This window comes from Rhopalosiphum padi, chromosome 1 (genome assembly GCF_020882245.1).
Source record: "Rhopalosiphum padi isolate XX-2018 chromosome 1, ASM2088224v1, whole genome shotgun sequence".
Lineage (NCBI taxonomy): Eukaryota > Metazoa > Arthropoda > Insecta > Hemiptera > Aphididae > Rhopalosiphum > Rhopalosiphum padi.
Genome location: NC_083597.1, coordinates 37,732,748 through 37,753,667, shown reverse-complemented (window position 1 = coordinate 37,753,667; position 20,920 = coordinate 37,732,748). Strand labels below are relative to the sequence as shown.

The 20,920-nt window shown below is 25.5% G+C and overlaps 1 protein-coding gene across 3 annotated transcripts in view; it reads left to right on the top strand.

Annotated features, from left to right (window-relative positions):
• The window catches only part of LOC132919008 (cGMP-specific 3',5'-cyclic phosphodiesterase), an 88,241-nt gene that overhangs the window by 29,278 nt on the left and 38,043 nt on the right, over nt 1-20,920 (top strand). For all 3 annotated transcript variants that reach the window (XM_060980368.1, XM_060980362.1, XM_060980375.1), the window contains 2 exons: nt 13,123-13,391; nt 16,519-16,745. In XM_060980368.1, the coding sequence (XP_060836351.1) occupies nt 13,189-13,391; nt 16,519-16,745 (430 nt within the window). In that variant the 5' untranslated portion in view covers nt 13,123-13,188. The remainder of the gene's footprint in view (nt 1-13,122; nt 13,392-16,518; nt 16,746-20,920) is intronic.

Genomic DNA, 20,920 nt, shown 5'->3' with positions numbered 1-20,920 from the left:
TAGATATTTTTTAAAGATTTGTTATAATAAATAATTTAAAATTTGTTATGGTATTGACGGGTTCAAGTCGAGAATCATGTATATATTGACAATAGGAGGTAAATAGGTATATGAAGAATAAAGTTTATTTTTCTAGAGTATTTATTTTATCCTTTGGTCCTTTGGTTCTCTTGATTCTTCTTTTAGAAACGATGCATATTATTGTCATATTCAATTTGAATATTGAAGCGAAATTATAATATTTGTAAAAACGATTAAATATTGATATCATCAATTTAAGACTTTAAGAGAAACAAAATCACAAACAACAAAGTGTCTCTTTGAGGATAATATGTTTCACTAAATATTATTTTAACTTTGTACTTTGTAGGTCTTACAAAATAATAATTCAATTTAAATAATTATTGTTATGCCATTGATAGTTTTCTCTGTGTATAACGAAGTTTTAATTGTATATAAAATTGAATAATGTTTATTGATTAGTGAGTGCCGATATACAGTTGGTTTCGCAAGTAATTGAGTCATTTTCATTTAATATAATTATATAATTATATTTTAAATAGTAATAATATAATACTATAATAGTATTAATTTATATTTTAACGAAGGCATAAATTAATTGAGTTTTACAATTATTCTTGTTTTTAACTCTTAAAAATATAATTTTTCAGTTTTTCTTTCAATGTCATTTATTCATTAGTTTTCCACCTCAAGTAGGTAATGAAAAAGTATTTCGATCGATTAGAAATGTACAAATATTATTATTACTACTATTTTTTTTAACGGCTAATGGAATACAATTAAAATTAAAAATGTTTTTTATACATGCTATAATTATAGCACATTGAACAATTACTTTTTTTTAATTCTTAGATAGAAATAAGTACCTATCAAACTAAAAATAATAATTTAGTAAATCAATATAAATTTAAACTTGGATCATAACACGTAACATTAAATTATATGCCTCACGTCAAACCACTAAATAATAATATAAACAATGAAAAACGATAAAGTCTGATATCCAATCATCCCCGTAATGCACTTTTATGGTTTCGTGAGAATATAACATCTATATGATGGTTTATTCAGTAATTATTTCTACTTTATTCTTATATATCTGTATTTATATTTATATATATATCTATTTTTATATCTTCTGTATTCTTCAATCATTGTGTTTGGTTTACAGTAATAATTTCTTTACGTTTCTAATACACTTTCTACGTTGTGAAGTATGGAATTTTATTTTCGAAAAAATATATAGGAAATTTGTATTGGTCATTTTAGGAAGGCTATTTATTTTATTTTTGATACTTATGGGATATAATCATATAAATTCCGTGTTAGATCATATTACTACAGGCATACCATGATAAAAAATAATACAAAAATACAACATTATTACGTGCAACATTAATATAAAATTATTCAAATATTACTAAATGAAACCTTAATCATTTAAGTACCTTTTGTGTATTCTGTCAATTGACTTTAAATATATTTGATATTTTTCTGAAATTTAGATAGGTATTATAAATATTTAAATTATAATAATATTTGTTTCAATGTATTATTTCATAACAATCTACTCATAATTTCTGTTGAGTATACTTGAAAGCTTTATTGCTAAATATTTAAAAATTGGTTTTTTACTAAACCTTGGTTCTTCTTACTAAAAATATTTTTTATAAGTTGCTTTACTACGCCTTACTACAAAAACATTTTATTTATTATTTTAGTATTAATTTTCAAAAAATTGTTTCATAATAATTGTTTGAAATCAATATAAAATTAACAAAACCGTTTTAAGATATTGGTAATATTGGTATGTGTTTTATACTTTTACGGAATTTCAAATTTATAAATACTTAATCAATTAACCTATTGTTTCAAGCTTAAGTATATGGTTACTTTATTATTTTAATAACGATAAATTTACACTTTAAAAATGTACAGTATTATGCTATTTAAGTTTTGGTACGGATTTAAATTGAAGGAAAATATAGGAAGCTATCTATTATTTGTGTATATTTATTGATGTTTTTAATAGTTATTTTCATTGAACATAATATGGGGAGGAGATTGATTGAATGGATATGGTGTTACGTATTAACTATCGAATAGGTACCTATTTCTATTGTTTTGAATTTTTTGTTAAACGATTTTATAATTTACATTATATTGTTTGAACGGTTAATTACACTTTCAATTTATTGTGTATTAATTGTACAATATCAATTTATAGTTATTTACATTGCTCGGACCTCAACACGTTTGATGGCTTTATTTGTTTATAGGTATAATAATTATATTTACAATAACATAATTATAATTATAATTATACTTAATTGTATTTTAATGTATGTTATATGCTCGTAATAGAACTATACAATCTAACTAAAACGCAATTTGCATATGACTAAACATGCGGGACTATTAAAACAACGGTCTTACAATATTTATTTAATTGTGTAGCGAATATTAAAACATCATATAGTAAAATAGGTAAATTGAATATTAATTGTGACTGTACGGTTGAAATGATCGATTGGTAATTTCCATGGTCAAATCCTAACAAATACTAATGTTTGTCTGCCCTTTTAATGTACTTTTGTATTTACTGTATACCAGCACTCCGAACGGTATAGTGATGCACACATAGCTATTTGATGAAAATCGAAGTTTGACCTAATTCGTACTTGTCATATACACACGTACATCTCTAAAGTAAGTTTGCTTTGCCAATCAATGGGATCGTGCCAGTTTACCGAAATGTGTAAGCCTAAGACACAATATAATACTGTTTTCGTCAAGATAACACTGCGGAGATGTGCTGATTCAGTGGTTTACACGGATCATGGATAGTAAACAGGTATATAACCCAAGTATACCGATTTCTCTTTTAATAATATTATTTATACACCGTAAACTCGGGATATTGGAATCAACTATTTTAATGTAGAAAATAACGGATTTTATAGTATAAATTGAATTGTTTAAGTGTTATATAATAGGTAGTCGAATGTCTTGTGCATATAAAACGCGAGCTACGTAATGCAAATTACATTTAATATATGGGTAATAATTATCATTATAATATTATTGTAAATAAACTATGATGAGCGCATAAAAGTTTTGAACTATCGACAACCACTGTTAATAGATTAGGCATTTGTTAAGAATTTTTTTTTTTTTTTTGTTAGATATTATGTCAAGTATTTGAATACATTATGTAAGCCATATTATAGATAAATTAAAAGATTTCATTATTTAAACTGATTTATTGAGTGTTTTATCAAAAAGCCGATTAAAAATATTTAATAATGTAATTATTATAATATGCTACGCGTAGGGGTCTTTATGAACTATTTACACTTTATGCTTAAAAGAATATAATAAATAATCAATGTTTGTTTTTTTAATTAAACAAGAAGTACTTATATGTATATAAGTTGTTATGTATATATAGTGTATACATAATCATTATTCATTATGATATCTCACATGATTATAAACTCATACACACACACACACACACACACACACACACACACATATATATATATATATATATATATATGTAAATAAGTTTAATTTGCTTTACTATGTTTATTGAGTAGTGGTAAATTTTCTTGTAAATTAATTACTAGATTTTACAGTAATTACACAGTTCCTTTAAAATATAATAATAAATTTGAATTGCATTATATTTGTCGTCTAAAGCAATTAAATAACTTATACACAAAGTTCATACTTATTATTATTTACCATAAAATAATTTATAGTAAAACCATCGTATAGTCTGTTGAAATAATTTTTGTTTTTGTTTTTAATTATTTTTAGGGTAAGGCTCATTAAATTTTATTATTTTATTTACAATAAATCACTGTTGATGTTGATACATTTGACGTGGTTTTAATAATTATTACAAAGATATAATTTTTTAATTTAGCAATATAGTAACTTCAAAAATGTTATAAATTATAACCTCGTAGAAATGAACTATCGTTTTAGTCTTGGACGGTTTAGCTCAATGTTTATGGTTGGTTTTCTTTTATTAAGATTTAAAATCTGTTAAAATAAACCAACATTTTGCTTTTATTAACGAAAATATTAATATTTGAAACGTTTTAAAAAATCTAAATCATGACCTATTACCTATCAACGTCATATTTATTTATAAGATTAAAAAATAAAAATAAAAATAAATATTGTAAATTTGTAATCCTTTGCATATTAATATAGGAAATACTATCAAAAGGTTATGATACTTTATTTAAAAAAATATATAATATTACCTTAATCAGTGTTAAATTTTAAGTGAAAGTATAGCAGTTAATGATGACAACATTAATTATTAACGAACAGCAGTGTGAATGCTAATACAATATAATATATGTTTGGATAATTTATTTGAACGCGTTCAATGATAGTTACAGTTTATGAATTATTTTACGGCATTAGCACTGTTATTTTAGATAGTAATTATTAGACTTGGAAACATAAAGGTACATATTATATAATATTGTTAATTATTATTTTGGCGTAGATATTCTAAATGAATTCCCTGGCATAAGTTCACATTATTGTATCATAAGACATATAACATGAAACTCAATTAAATAAATCTTTTTAGTCGAGTAAATTAATATTATTGATGTATATTATGGAAAATAAGACATTTGCGGATTTTTCCGAGATCAACAAATGTCACATTTATAAGGGGCTGTATTTTACGTCAATATTTAATATGGTTGTTATTCTTATTTGATTGAAATTATATATAAGGGGCCAAGGGATCTATTTAGGTGTGTTAATATTTTAGCCACGTTGTTTTGGATTTTAAGTATAGACCACGAGAGGAAGTCTTTGAGAGTTAGTTTCTCGAAAAGCACTCAAGTTAAATGGAGAATCATCGATTTCCCACCCTGCCCACCAATATATATATACTTCTCAAACACGCATTCCTTATATGTGTTTTTCTCGCCGTCTTGCAAGTCATAATTTATAGCTTTTAACAAAAACTATTCCCTAAATATTCACAATAGACATTAAAAAACAAAGAACGATGAAAATACACTTCACTAAATGGGCCCATTATCTGTTTTCGCGTTCTAATGTGCTCTTCGTTTTACATAATTCAACTAGAAATGTGGCCATATCAAAGAAAAAGGACTTTTTATTGTTATTCGAGCACTTTGTTCTACTTGTTGCTTTGAGTAGAAATGCTTTTAGTGGACGAAGAAAGGAAACGATTTGTTAAAAGACACAACATACACATCTAGGTACTTAACAATAAATTACTTAATGTAGTGACAAGTGACGTGAAATAATTCACTTATAATATAATATGATCGCGCTGAAATTGTTGAAATCGCGATTGAATTATTTTGATAGCTACTTAAATAACTGCACACACAAGTAAGATTATACAAGCTAAAATTCAGTTATTAATAGTCTATCATATTAATTTGTACCACTCTGGTGCGTTTACATTGAAAAGTAACACGAATATGAATAATTTAAAATAAATACTGTAGTAAAATGTTTGACGGTTGTTTGTCAAATAAATTCTGAAAATTTAACAACGTCTATGGTTTTAGTTGATACACGGACTCGCGTTTTTAATGATTTGTAATAAACATACAATGATTCATAAAGTTTATTATCGTGCGTAATAATAATATTTGCGCAACGCATTCAGGTCATGGCACTTGACCGTCCTTGCCACATATTATAAACAACGACGTTACACGTTATAATATGTACAATATACATATCATAAAAAAATATATACCATAATAATATTGTCTTATAATCTAATCGTGATTCGATTTTGAATGATCGGCCATGGGTTTATAAAATACGGGATGAACCTAATTGCATTAGAATTGACGTAGGATATTCTGGATATTTAAACGACGTTGCCCGAAACATATTAATCGCAAAACCATTATTGAAACTATCGTCTCTCGTGATCGCTATTTAAAAACAGTAGGCTTTTATTAGTTTCCGTCACGATGCCCATAATTGATTATATTATACTACATTTTTTATTAACATATTTACCGAGTAATTTAATTATTAAAAATATATGATATAATATTCTCGTTTTTATAACATAATATTATAATTTCATCGATTTGTAAAAATATACTTCCACTGTAGTTATAACGTATATAATTTGTGTGAACTCAGAATTGTTCCGATTTATCTGACTCGATCATCTTTAGGTTTCGATATTTATATATTTTGTCCAAAACTTTTGACTATTAAATACGTATCTAGTACTGAACAAATAGTAAAGTTTACTTGTTATATTTTTATTGTAAAGTTTCGAGCAACTACGAATAGTGGTGGATGGCTGTGTTTATATAAAATTACTTTTCTACCGCCTAACTTACGATAAAAACGTTATGGTTATATAGTTAATGGCCAGCACTGTAGTATTTGTTTTAGAATTTGATATTTATTTTATTTGCACACATTTTTTTATAACGTAATATTTTAACTTAAATAGTACACAAATTACTCTTTATATTATTTCTATCCTTTTCCTAATAGAATGCTATTTTTGAATTCGAGTGTTTGTTTGTTGTTTTTTTTTACAATAAAACATTATTTATTTGACATTTATATGTTCGATAAAATATCTTTTAATTATTTGTTTTTTTTTTTTTTTTCGTATGGCGTATGTAGTTCGGGAGTAAGCCCGGCGCCTGATTGGCAGAATTTTTAATGGGGCACCCGTAGGTTTCTGCCATGCCCCGGGGTGGGGGGGGATGGCAGCACTTTGCTTATTCACTATAAGGTTAATTATTTGTTGATTTCAACTCTTTTAAATAGTATGATTCATAATTCATGTTTTATACGATTTGCTCTACTCAGGATGGATTATTTATTTCACACTACATTTTGATTATATAAGTTAAGATTCTGAAAGTTTTCAGTTACCTATACATGCAATAATTTAAACTACAAAATAATTAGATAAGCACAAACTAAATGCAATCAAACTTGAATAAGAAACTTTCAATAATATTCGATCAAGTGAATAATGAATTAAAGAAATGTATATATTGAACTTTGTTAATTAATTAATTTAAATATTTCAAAGTAGTTTTCAATATTTTTTTGTTATAAAAACTGATGTTTTAAAATATTTAATTTTTTAGTATATTATAAATTTAAATAACTTACATTAAAAATGATTAACTACATATGACATTTTTTTTTCAGAATTACCTAAACTAACCAGAACTACCTATATAATATTATGTAACACATAGACGTTTAAAAATATATTAAAAATTTTATCATAAAATATATGGGTATCAATTGATTTTTCATTTCTTTATTAATGTTTGAATTTAAACGAATCAATAATATATTTAACATATTATTGAGCTTATTTTAATACTCACTTTTTTCTATCAAAAATTTATTTTAAATACGCTGCATACATAGCTAAACAAAATTCCATATTTATTCTTCTCTATTACTATTTAATAAGTCTAAAGTTAAAATATTTGACTTTCATCACACTTTTAAGTATCAGCAGATTTTCAAATTAATATTCTACAATTGCTATTCGCTTAAAATGTAATTAAAACCGGAATCTTTTCAATGTAAACAATAAGCTCTGTTTATTGGTAACGTTGCTGACCTGAAACAGCAGTGTGTCCTCACAAACATCTTACTCATCATATGAATGGCTCGTCATTTCGGTACAAAATCTCTTGTTCTTCGTGTGCCTGACGAAATCATTTAGTAAAGTAAACAAATTTCAATACTTTTACTAAATATAAAAAAATTTAATATTTCTTACTCCTTATAATATAAAATGTAATTAAATAATATTTTAAAACAGCTGAACGAAGGAATTAATTAATTTATTATACCTACGGACAGAACCATTTATGATAGTATGATAAACAATTTTAAATATAATAGAAACATATGATTTTAAACTTAAATATAATATTCATTGGTTTATGTTATGTTTATTAGAAATCTTCAGTTTTAGTAGCTGCTTCATTGTTGTAGCTTTGTTAATTGCTTATATGATATTGATTACGTTTTTATAAATAATAGTGAAACATTACATTTGTTACATCATTTTAATTTTTCATCTATTGTTCATAAATATTACTTATGAAATTAATGAATTGCTGTTTGATTATCTTTGATGTTGAATATTATAATAATATAATACACAATTTACACGATTTTGATATTATTTTGTTGAATATATTTACATAATATCATGGTTACAACCTGACTTATCTAGGACTGTATATGACAGACGATTTACGTATGCACATAAAGAGTTATTTAATATCAATATTATAACAATTACATTGATATTCACTTATATTAATCTGAACGTGAATCTATAAAGTGAATCCGCTGAGTATGAAGTCTATTTAAATAACCTACATAGTTTCAGATTTTGACATACAAAGATGAACTACAATATTTGTAGTGTACATGTATAATATTATGTTTTATTTTTTAGGGCGGGAAAGATAAAATATGTATTTTTGTTATCGTTGTTTTGAAAGACGGTTTTATTTTGAATTTAAATTGAGTTTTATGTCATATATATACATACGTGTGTATATATTATACAGTAGACTAATGGAGTTTGACTGGTGTCATGTTAGCAATAGAACGTTGTTTTCTGTAGTTTTGTATAATATTATAACAAAACACAGATTACAACATTAAAATAAAAAAAAGTATTTGTATTTTTTATGGGTTAACATATTTAGTTTTAGTATTTATTTAGTACAATTTGTATAACGGTTTTGATCTACGACCGTACTAAATGTGGATTAACATTAAATCACATAGAACAATTTTAAATTTATCAAAAAGTCTATATTTTAAAAACTACAAATACATTTTTTGATTTATTTGAAGAATAAAGGTGGTATACATTTTATTATGAAATCCATGATTAAATTAGAAAATAAGGTAATTATTACTTAGTCATAAGTGCCCATAACTCATAAAAAGAGGAAATAACGTGGTAATCATTTTCCTAGATATTTTGTAGAAAAAGAAGAATATTAAGTTTTTAGATGATTAGGATCATATAGGTATGGATTTAGTTAGAATATTGTTTAGATAAATACCGTTTGATCTAAAACATAAACCATGCCGCATGATATTAGTTTGGCATCGAATATTTTTTATATATTTACTCAAGGCGATTTAATGTAGCTGTGCAATGAGTGTGCATATTCCTGATATCGGCATAATAGTTTGAATTAATGTATAGTGATTTATTTCTGATTAGTAGCTTTATATTGATGTATATAAATTTAAATCTATTGCATTGACGTCAATATTTATTATTATTTTTTTAGCAAGACTAACTTTTAAAAATACAACTGAAATTATGGTTATTATTGACGTTAGAAGAACAGTTTTGGCTATTGATTAAATTGCAAAGATACAGAATATTATAAGATTGAAATTAACTAGGAATATTTAAATAATTAAAAGAGGTATCTAATTTAATTTTTTGTATTTAATATAATAGCGAAACGCCTAATTTATTCTCTGAATAGTGAATGGTTAGAATAACTAATTATAATAGATTATAAGCGGAATAATGGTTAAATTTATTTTATATTTATGTGTATTTTTAAAAAAACTTTTCAAAATAAATGGGAGGAAAAAAAATTACAAAATTATGTATCTAGTATTTACACAAACATAGTTTTCTATAAAATCAATTAGATTTTTTTAATATAATTCAAAAGTGAATACATTTTGAGATTTGAAATATTCATTAAATATTCATACTTTTATTTTCTAGACATAAACAATTTTCAATATAATTTGGCTCTTTTTAAGCTATTTATAGATATTTAAAATGTTCAAATCTTTTTTTTAAGTATGTATTATACAATAACATTTGTGTTGAAAAAAAAATATATTATACTAGATTCTTTGCAAGTTTTTTTTTTTATTGTAAATTAATAATCATAAAAAAAGTTTAGTAGAAATCCATTTATCTTTTATATATGAGTATTTGTAATTTGAAGTTTCACAACATTGGATATTTAAATGAAAAATAATGATTTTAGTTATTTGTTGTAATTAAAAAAAACATTATTCTTAGGGACTTGAAACTTTTTGTCATTATGTATGTTATAATTTACTTACAGCTTTAAAATTATTTTGATAACTATATATGTCATAAACCTATTCAGACTGTTATACATTTATGGTGTTGTTTTATAATAGACATTTAAAATGTTCAACTTTTTTATTTATGTATAAACAATACCAAACACGTATAATTATAAGTCAATACCAGATACTACCAATATTATATGAAATAATATAATGAGTATTAGTATATTATACATGTGATTTGTTTTCAAAAAATAATATCAGTTTAAACAACTATTGTACTATACTATTATTACTACTACTACTACTACTACTACTACTACTACTAAAAGAAATACAAGTAATATAAATAAATTAAATGTATCTTTAAAAACATAGACTGCATTACGGACCAGCTCAAAATAATTTTTCAACGTATACAAAAATATATTATTGAGTTCAAATTTAACTTATTATCCACTGCAATTACACCTATTCAATGACGAGGAAAGCTTGACACCTACTATATAGCAAAGTGATTTGGCAGTTTTATTTGTTAATAATTAAATGTTTTTGATGAGTACCTATAAGAAATCATAATATTTGAATTAATTTAGATCTGATAAAAAGTAAGATGTATAGTTACTAATGGAAAGTAAAGATTACAAAGGGATTATTAATTAAACTTTGTATATAAAAAAGTAGTATTTATGTATGTTGATTGTTGGTGCTGCATAGGTACCTCCAATTAAAAGTGAAAACAGTATATTATTTTAAAAATTTAAATTTAAATTACGATTCAATATAAATGCGTGCAATTTAATTTAATTATCAACCTTCACTTCAAATTTAATTAAAAATAGCAATGAGAATAAATGAAAGAAACATCAAAGTCAGTTTCTCCGTTGTAGATTAGATTTGTACAAGGAAAAATAGTGAGCATTGACTTCAATGGAGGCGCTGAACAGGTTGATGTAATAACCGACACGAGTCACATTCTGAACGGTGTGACATTAATAATATACCAAGTTGTCAATAAAATACAGTGCTTTAGTTTTCAAAATGATAGGTTGACAAGTTCTGGTATTTAAAGAATCCGTTTTTTTTTTTTTTTTGTTCTCATTGAAAGAAAACAATGTACTGAACTTTGTTTAAGTTTCTTTGTGATATTTTCGAACAACTTTAAATTTAATTTTTAATACATTTGTATAATTAAATATTGAAATATTAATACATATTTCTTTTTATGGGAAAAATTATTCACGTATTCACGTTCATTTAAATTTGTTTACCACAGTAATAATTTCATTCGTTTCATAGTTTATTTTAATAGAAGTATCTAAGGTACCGTATAAGATACATTTATTATTAAATTAATTAACTACAAATACGGTGAATATAAGTTATAACTTTAAGTTAGAAATAAAAATATAAACAATTATTATACTCCAGCAATGGATACATTGAACAGTCGGTAAAACTAGTTCATTGTGAATAATATGTGGTAAATATCTTTTTTTAATGAAGAATGGAGGTGAAACGTATGGATTTAAATTCATTTATTTCCAAACTCTCTTCCTTGTATCATTTTTCAAGGAGTGTATAATGTTCTGTAGAATATTATGTGAAAAGGCAGTGGCGGGCTTATAGTCAGTGGCGTATTAAGGGCGATTTTTAGAGGGTGTCTAAAATATATGTTAATGTTTCGGTAAAATTCGAATATTTCTTTGATATTCTAGATATATTGTAAACTTAGCTTAAAAATATATTTCGTAACGTGTTTTTGGATCTAATAAAATTAATTTCACCTTGACAGTTACAAATATAGTGATACGCACGAGTGAAGTACTAATACATTGGCCTTTTTTTTCTTAAGTCAGGTGTTTATAGAGAACACTCCTCTACCCCCTCACCAAATAAAAAAAAATACCTCACTGTTTATGATTATTTGTAAAATCACCAATAAGTGTGGAAGGTTATGTAGATTGGCCAGTTATGAAGAGTTTAATCAAAATAAGAGTGACGGTAGATCTGCATTAATTGGTTTTGATGAAGAAATAGATGAGCCATAGCGTATCAAGAAAAACTTCTAAGCAGGATTTAAGGACGAGGAGGTAGTTGAGCGATATGACGAGTTTTTATAAAAATAGACGGGCTGCCTGCCAAACTTGGTCAAACACTCTTGCGATAATAATTGTGATGTCAAACATTATGATATACATTACGATGTATAACACAAAACGCGCAGGAGTAATTTTCTTAAGAATTAAAATATATGTTTGATGAATAGAAATTGATTATAAACCAGCTTTTAATAGTAATGGGACGGCACGTACGATAACGTTTCACGGCCCAACGTCAAAGTATGTACTTTTTCAGTGTAAATATATATATATATATATAATTATTTAAAATATATATATATATATTACATAGATAATATTTACTCTTACCATACGCTCGCGTTTATCAAAAGTTTTTACATGGTGGGAATTACACGTTGTAACTGATAAAAACAAAAAATTTGAAAGAAGGAGTTTCCGGGTCCATTAATATTGTATTATCAATGGTGATTTTGACTTGTTCGGGAACCATGTATGGGGTGTTACGTATAGCAGCGCACGAACGCAGATTGTTGTGCACTGCGTTGGAGACGAAGATAAATTGCCCGCACGTGTCGCTATACATATAATATAATAATATTGTATAGACGGTGGTGAAAAATCACAGCATTATACACGAACGCGAATTTCGGCATGGCGATATAACATTATAATATTATATTGTGCGTAAAAATATTAAATAAATAAAAAAAAAAGCCAAATGCACAACGGATAAACGTAATAACACTATCGTAACATAATATCGATACTATTGTTGCCGTAATCGGCCTAAAACGATGATATATTATTATTATTATTTTCGATGCGATTGGAAATATAGCGTTTCGTACTGATGATTAACGATCGAATTTTTTTTATTTTTTTTCAGGATTCGGATGAGGTGGACGGGCTGCGGTCGTACAGCAACTGTGGCTCAGTGATTAACCGGACCACGATGGACCTGGACGCTGACGAGGTAGAGAGATGGCTGTGCGAAAAAGCGCCGCAAGATCTGGTGGACCGCGTGATCCGGGCACGGCTCCAGCACCGCACCGGGTCGTTGACGATAAGCCGGGCGAAACGCGGTTCCATGACGTCTGAGATGTTCAACACTTGGCTCGCGTCGTCTCCAATCAAACGTTCGAGGTCGCCAAACAGGTAACGTAACCGCAGTCGTAGTACAAATACCTAATACTAATAAAAAAATATATTGTTATCGTTTTCGGAAGACTCGTGAATTATTGTTAAGTTTTTACTCCATGAATAAGAGTGTTTTAAATACGTTTGATATTAATTTAGTGATTTAGTGATGTTTGAAAATGGAAAATATAGAAAAAATCAAAATTATACTTTTATAGTATGTGCTATTGGGATTTGACTGTTGACATTATCTCCGCTCAACTAAAAACAATATTTATCTACCAAAAAATAATAGCTAAACAAATGCTGTCAGACAAATTATTTCAATCCTGCAAAGCTTTCACCGGAAATTAAGTATTCATATGACGTATTTAAAAGTACTTTTACAAGAATTCGATTATGTAATATGCTTCAACGATTTTGCCAAGGGAGAAAATTGTATTTATTATTTATAGCGAATTCGTTTTGTTTTACCTTTGTTGTCAACGATAAAACGGTTTTTATTTCAATTTTTTATAACAAAATATTACTCGTATAATGTAAAATAAGCGAGTGTATGGATGTATACATTATAAACAAATAGTATACTCTTAAAGTACCATAAGCTAATAGTAATATGTTATTCGCATAGAACGTTCGAGCCTTTACTGTTTTCATTATTGGTAAATGTGTCGTAAACAGCAGTTACCTCAGACGAGGATTAGGAAGATTGCGCTGTAAAAGTTATTGTTGAAGTAGGGACGTTTTCGAGGGAGAGTTTTTAGCGTTTCGCCCTAATAACCTAAAATATTATGATTAGTATGTACCTCCGTAAACATATTGTTTTTTCTTAATTTCAACATAATGTCGAATATATGTTGAATATAATATTCTGACAATAGGTGTAACGTATAATAAAAGCGTAAAAATCTGCAAGTACGATGACAAAGAACATAACAATTACGTAATATATCATAGTACACCGTAGACCGAACCTTTAAAATCTAAACCTCTAAGTCCGATTATGGATTTATGTGGACTTTTTCGTGAACACATTGTTATGTTAAGCCCTATGATTTGAAACCAACAGCGGCCCGGAAAACAAATCTTTATTGATTCCCGCAATCGTTTGACGTTGAATGAAATCCAAAAGAGTCGTGACAGATGTACGGTTTTATATATTCGATGTTGGTTATTGATGGTTTTCCAATACGAAACATATTTCGTTTCTTTATATTATTTTGACTAATCCGACCATACACACGCACGCGTATCTTTATTCACAGACGATTTCAAAAGTTTATTGATTATTTATTTATTTTTTTTTGTGTATTTTAATAATAATGTTTCTTCTCAAAAGAATAATATAGACAGAATTAAACATCTCGCGAAAGCGAAATAAACATTTTCAATATGCCACATACTGATGGCTTATTATTATTTATGTATGTTTTTACTTTCTTTACTATTAACTATTTGTTAAAATTCGTAACTGGTATGTACATATATTTTTTTAAATTCAAATTCAACAATTTTGTGTACATGAGTAATTTGCTACCTGCTCGATAATTTTGTAGGAACCGTTGAAAATTAAGAAACCAACGTGATTTCGTAGAATTCTTTTACTGAATATTATTAATTTGTTATATTCAGGTATTTTATTTGTGACTAGATTTATGAATAGGTGCAGCATACTCGATATGATTATAATGTAGGGCTGAAGGTTGATTTAATGTTTTCCTCCAAGTCAAACTCAATAAGTATAAAATATCACAAATGTTTAGAAATGATAATCTTTAATTTTTTCAAATAATTTAATAATTTAAATTTCAATAAAGTATAAATTTCAATTTTGAAGAAATATTATTATTGCCTTAAAATTTAATGCCCTTAACAATAAAGGCTATTTTAGGCCATTCGACGTAATTTAAATTTTGTAATAACTGAGAGTAATTTAATATATATAATAAATTGTTGTTTGATTTCTAAAGAAATAGCAATATTTTTCTTAATCAATATCTTAATATCTTATACTTTGAGTGCTTTATACACAGCACTTTTGCTTAAGTATTTTATAATAATATGGTTTAAAACTTATAAAACCCAATTTGCCATAGGTATTGGTTTTGTTTAAAGTACTTGAGGATTTTCAGATAAAAGTAATCGTTTTACTTAAAAACATATTATATGATATAACGTACTATACAGTTCCAGTTCCCAGCTTATAAAACCTTTTTTCTATTTTATAAAATATTTTAAACTAATATACTACAGTCTACAGGTAAATCAAATTTTCATATATACTTGTATAAACTTATATTTTTTTTAACAATACTTTTTAGAAATTAAAAACAAAAAATTATAATATAGTGAATCGAATAAAAATAAATTATAATAAAAATAATATAAAATAAAGTTATACTATAGCTAATGATATTTAATTTGTTTTTATTTTAATTTTGATTTTAAAATTACACATAATATACACATCCCCCCAATTATAAATTAATATGTAACTAATACATTTTTTAAAAATCATTATTATAGTATAAATGCAATTTTGTTGGTTTTAATATCTAATTTATAAGAAAAGCAATATTTTGATTATTATACACATAATCAAAAAATAATTTATATTTTATAGGTAATACTAGAGTTATTGCTTATAAACATATAAAGTACTATGCGTTGCAATTATCAAATGATTTTATTAATCAACGACGAGTCTAGAAAGCAATAAGATCAAATAAATTAAAAATACGATTTGTTTAAGAAAAATATATTTTTTATTTAGATATTTTTTATGTTAAGTAAAATTTTATCGTATCTAATAATAGTAAAATACTATATTTGTATTTTAACCAACAGAAATCAAGTACCTAAAAACATCATTCATATTATTTCAAAGTATTCTATGGCTATGTAATTTCAATAATATTATTACATTATAATTATTATATTAAACTAATATGTGTATACATGTATACTAATATGCGAGTTGATAAGGATAAAATTATGTAAATGTACACATATTGTGCTTATACTATCAAAGTATACTATGTATATTTATGATGTTGTATTGTACGATAGAATGTATATTTAGTGGTTAGATGTAATGTCAGCGGTAAATTATTTATCCAAACAAAAACCTTTATGATTTCAACAGAGTAACGCGAAGCAGTGGCGAATGGAGGCATCATTTGGGTTTATTAGACGAAGGGGAGCTTTTTATGGAGCTCATTCGGGATGTGTCGAACGAATTAGATATCGACGTCCTATGCCACAAGATACTTGTCAACGTCGGTATATTAACCAGAGCCGACCGTGGCAGTCTATTCCTAGTGAGAGGCAGACATCTGGTGGCCAAACTGTTCGACGTAACCGTAGACACGGGTAAGAATTTATTCATGTACGTAGTTGGTTTGTAGTTAAATATGATTTTTCTGCGGATAAAACTTTTAGTACCTATTTCAAGTATCGTAGCTTTTGACTAGGATATAGTAGCGGAGCTTTTTTTTATTACTATTTACTATATAGCATCGGAAGGTTCATTTCTGTAAAATAATCCGTTTCGTTTTATTCCGATTTTAAATAAACAGATTTTATTTTTATTTTTATACATCAGTAAATACAATCTTATTGCTCTTATTATCGCAGTTCTATGAATTTAAAAATAAATACATTATACTGAGTTGAAAATACGTAGAACTATATAAATGTATATCGTATTTTTGAGTATGTATATTATATCGATAAGAATTATGTCTTGTTATAACTATCTTCCTATTTAAATAATCTTAAAATGATCTACAAAAGTATGCTAAAAATGTTGTATTATATAGAATTAAAAATGACATACAAATGAGAGCATTGTAAACGCTAATACATTTTTTTTAATTTTAAAGCTTATAAACATTAAAAACAATTCATATTTTGGTTTGGAAATAATTTTTTTTAAATCAGCCGTTTTTAAATGATGTGAAATTTGAAATATAATATGCAAACAATTAATTATGATAATAAAATATACAATAGTATTATGGAAAAAAAAAAAACAGGATTGAAAGAGCCTAAGAAAATTAATTTAAAATAATTATATACGTTAGGTTTTTATGCTTTTTTGAAAATTTTAAATGGTTTTTCAACAATTTATTTTTTATTACCTAATGACGTAAATTTACTATTTTTTTTTTATTTCATAAATTTCTCATTCAATACTATTTTGTAATAAAATTAAAGTAAAATAAAACTTTATTTCCATTTGTACCAATTAATATATATCATACGTGTAACGTGTAACAATGTTGGCATTTAATATCAGTTTTATTTATATATAACAAAGATAATATATATATAGTATAATAGCTAAATAAAATTAAAAATATATAATTAATAATTAGTTTAGTTTGACGTACCTATCTATATATTATACGAGTATAATTGTGCAGAACACCGAAATGAGAGGAAACAACGTTTATATATATTCATTAAAGTATACTTAAGCTAAATATAGTTTTAAAATGTTATTATTAAAATTGTTTTAAATGCATATTATACGTGGCTACTGGCTTGTATCTCATAAGGATTATAATCACTATAACATTGATGATGGTTTTGTATATAGTACTTAGCTATATCCTTTAGTCAGAAACACGAATTGATGATTTATAAATTATAGAAGATAAACGACCCCTTACAATGTCTATATAACTTTAAAATAAAGCACATTATAATATTTTCTAAAGTAACGGAGAAATTAAAAAAAATACATACTACATGCAAATTACTAATTAATACAAAATTAGATAATTTATTGACTACAGTTCACATTTTTAGATAAGTAATTGTTTCACGAAGCAATAAAAATGTAAAAATATATCAAATGCAAATTATCTACGCATAAATAATTTTATCAAATCGAATGATGAAAATTATAATTGATTTGTTTTATATGCCAACGCATATGAAATAAAAACATTTATAACTGTTGTATGTATAAAAAAAAAAATATTTATTAAAAACATATAAAGGTACGTACGTACACAAATGTTATATTTTCTGTCGAATAAGTAAAATATTATTTGAAACGTTAATTGTTTATCAATTTATAATAATTTATATACACAGTTGATTTTCAATAACCGGACATTTCAATAACGCGTATTAATTTATTTCCTCGTCGTATAAATATGTAATTTACTATGTATGTGTGTGTGTGTGTGTGTGTTTAGTACTAAAATGCGTAAAAAAGTTCAGGTTCTATTTCTATAAAAAATGGGTTCTATTTTTTCTTGAAATGTATTAAAAAATAAGTAAAAAAACAAAACCTATGTTAATTAAAAAAATATATTAATTAATTCTGACTGTCATAAGAGTATTTTTAAATTGATAAACATTGTAAATAATAACTTTCGAATAAGAAATTGCATAATTTGTGTATTTAAATAAATAAAAAATAATTATACTATTAATTGTATATTTTAATAATAATTGTACTAACATTATAATCATATTTATTATTAAACATGTCGAAGAGCGGATAAACGTTATTACAATTCATTAAATGCACGTTCAATCAAAATTTTATCATATTTTCATTTGACGAAATAACGAAAACAGAATCGTCTATTCAAATTGATTTTATAACAAAATGGTTTTGATATATTCAGTAACACGAATATTAAATAATATAACTTACAATACCTATTATTATCCTTATATCCATACTAATATTAGTATTTGTTGTGGATGACATTAAATGACCGAAACAGACTTAAATAAAAAAATAAAAATGCTTTCATAATAAATATCTGTCGTGTCTGTGTGATTTTTTCACCTGTGAAATATAAACGTTATATATTTTGCTGACAAGTGTATTTTTATTGTAACGGATTGTCTAATTATCTAATAACGAGTCAATTTTCCACTAGTGTAGGTCTTAATATATTAATCTTTAGAACGTTAACGATACATTTTAAAATTTATAAAATTCATAAATACTGGGATTTTGAGTTTTCGGATTTCCTAAACCGTGTTCATTATTACTAATTGATAAAATATAAAACAAAAACAACAAACGAGCTTTTTATAACTGTGTTTTGTGTAACATTATTATAATATTATATTGTATTGACCCGAATAATGTCAATTTTATGTAAATAACTATTGTTTACATTTTCAAAATATTATCCTTATTGTTATTTTCGTAGATGACTTTGTATGGTGACAACCCAAATAATTTGTACAAGTTTCAATTGGTTTTTTCAACCCATAAATAACACAATATTATGCGCTGTATTGATTTCTCAGAATTAAAACGAATTTCTTGCACGTAAATGATAAAGCGTTAAAACTAAGTTATATTTTTATAAGTAAAAATTTAAATATAAATTTTGTATGCTTTTTGAAAATTTAATTAAAGTTCGTGATTATTTGGTTTTTAAATTCAATTATGGTATTAAATAACGTAATATTTAAACATTTTTGTTCAACAGCCTGACAGTCTATTTATTTTAAAAATTACTTTTTATAACAGAACATTTTTAATCCAAGCTAAATAGACTGAATTAAAAAAATTAATATTAAAAATCTCCGAATTTATGAATTTTAACTTTTTAATCAATTTAAATGCAATAACCGAAGGTAAAATAAGTTTGATAAAAAAAAAGAACATTGTGTTTAAATTTGGATTTTTCAAGTAATGTTAAAATAAATATGCTTCTTAATATCCATGTATAATATTTTTCATTAAAATAGAAGATAAAGAAAATAAAGTAATTTATTTGGCCATATTGCATATTAAGTACAGCGTGTACTTACGACGAATGTATACTTTACAGTGTAAACTGTTAACATACGAGCTTTTTTTCAACGGTACTTAAATTCTTCTTATTCGCTTTTTTCGTCGAATGTGTGGCACAATGGTTCTTTACATGTAGTATTTGAAGAATGTTTTTGTTTTACATTAAAGAAAGATAAACGGACAAACGAACTTATTAAAATGGTAATTTGTTTAATACGGCATTTGAGTAAACTGCGTTAATATCTACCTGCTACTGTACGAGATCGGTGCCTAAAGTGTTCGTGAATTATTAATGAAACGTACTCACAATAATAAGTATTCGGCATAAAATTATTGTACACCATACACCAGTTTCGAATTAAATGTAAATTATATTTACAGTGGATACACTTTAAAGTCAAATATTCGTACGGAGGGTGAAATATTTGCACGAATAAATATCGAGACCGATCGCATCTGTATTATACCACTGTAGTAGTTCTCGTCAAGTTTTTATAGGCATTAGTGTACAGTATTCATATAGAGCCAATTCCGTCGAGGAGACATTTATTTTCAGTTACTTTTCTTATATGTCGGAACGCGTTGTAATAATTGTAAAGTAATTTTGCGTGTTTTATCTCTTACAAATATTTAGTAAGTAACATAAAAACGTAAGACCTTAAATCTGATCCTCTTTACACACATTATTCTTCTTTTCATACGTCGGTTACCGAAAATATAGCAACAATACACAATAGACAGTACAAAATCAATAGTTATACCCCAG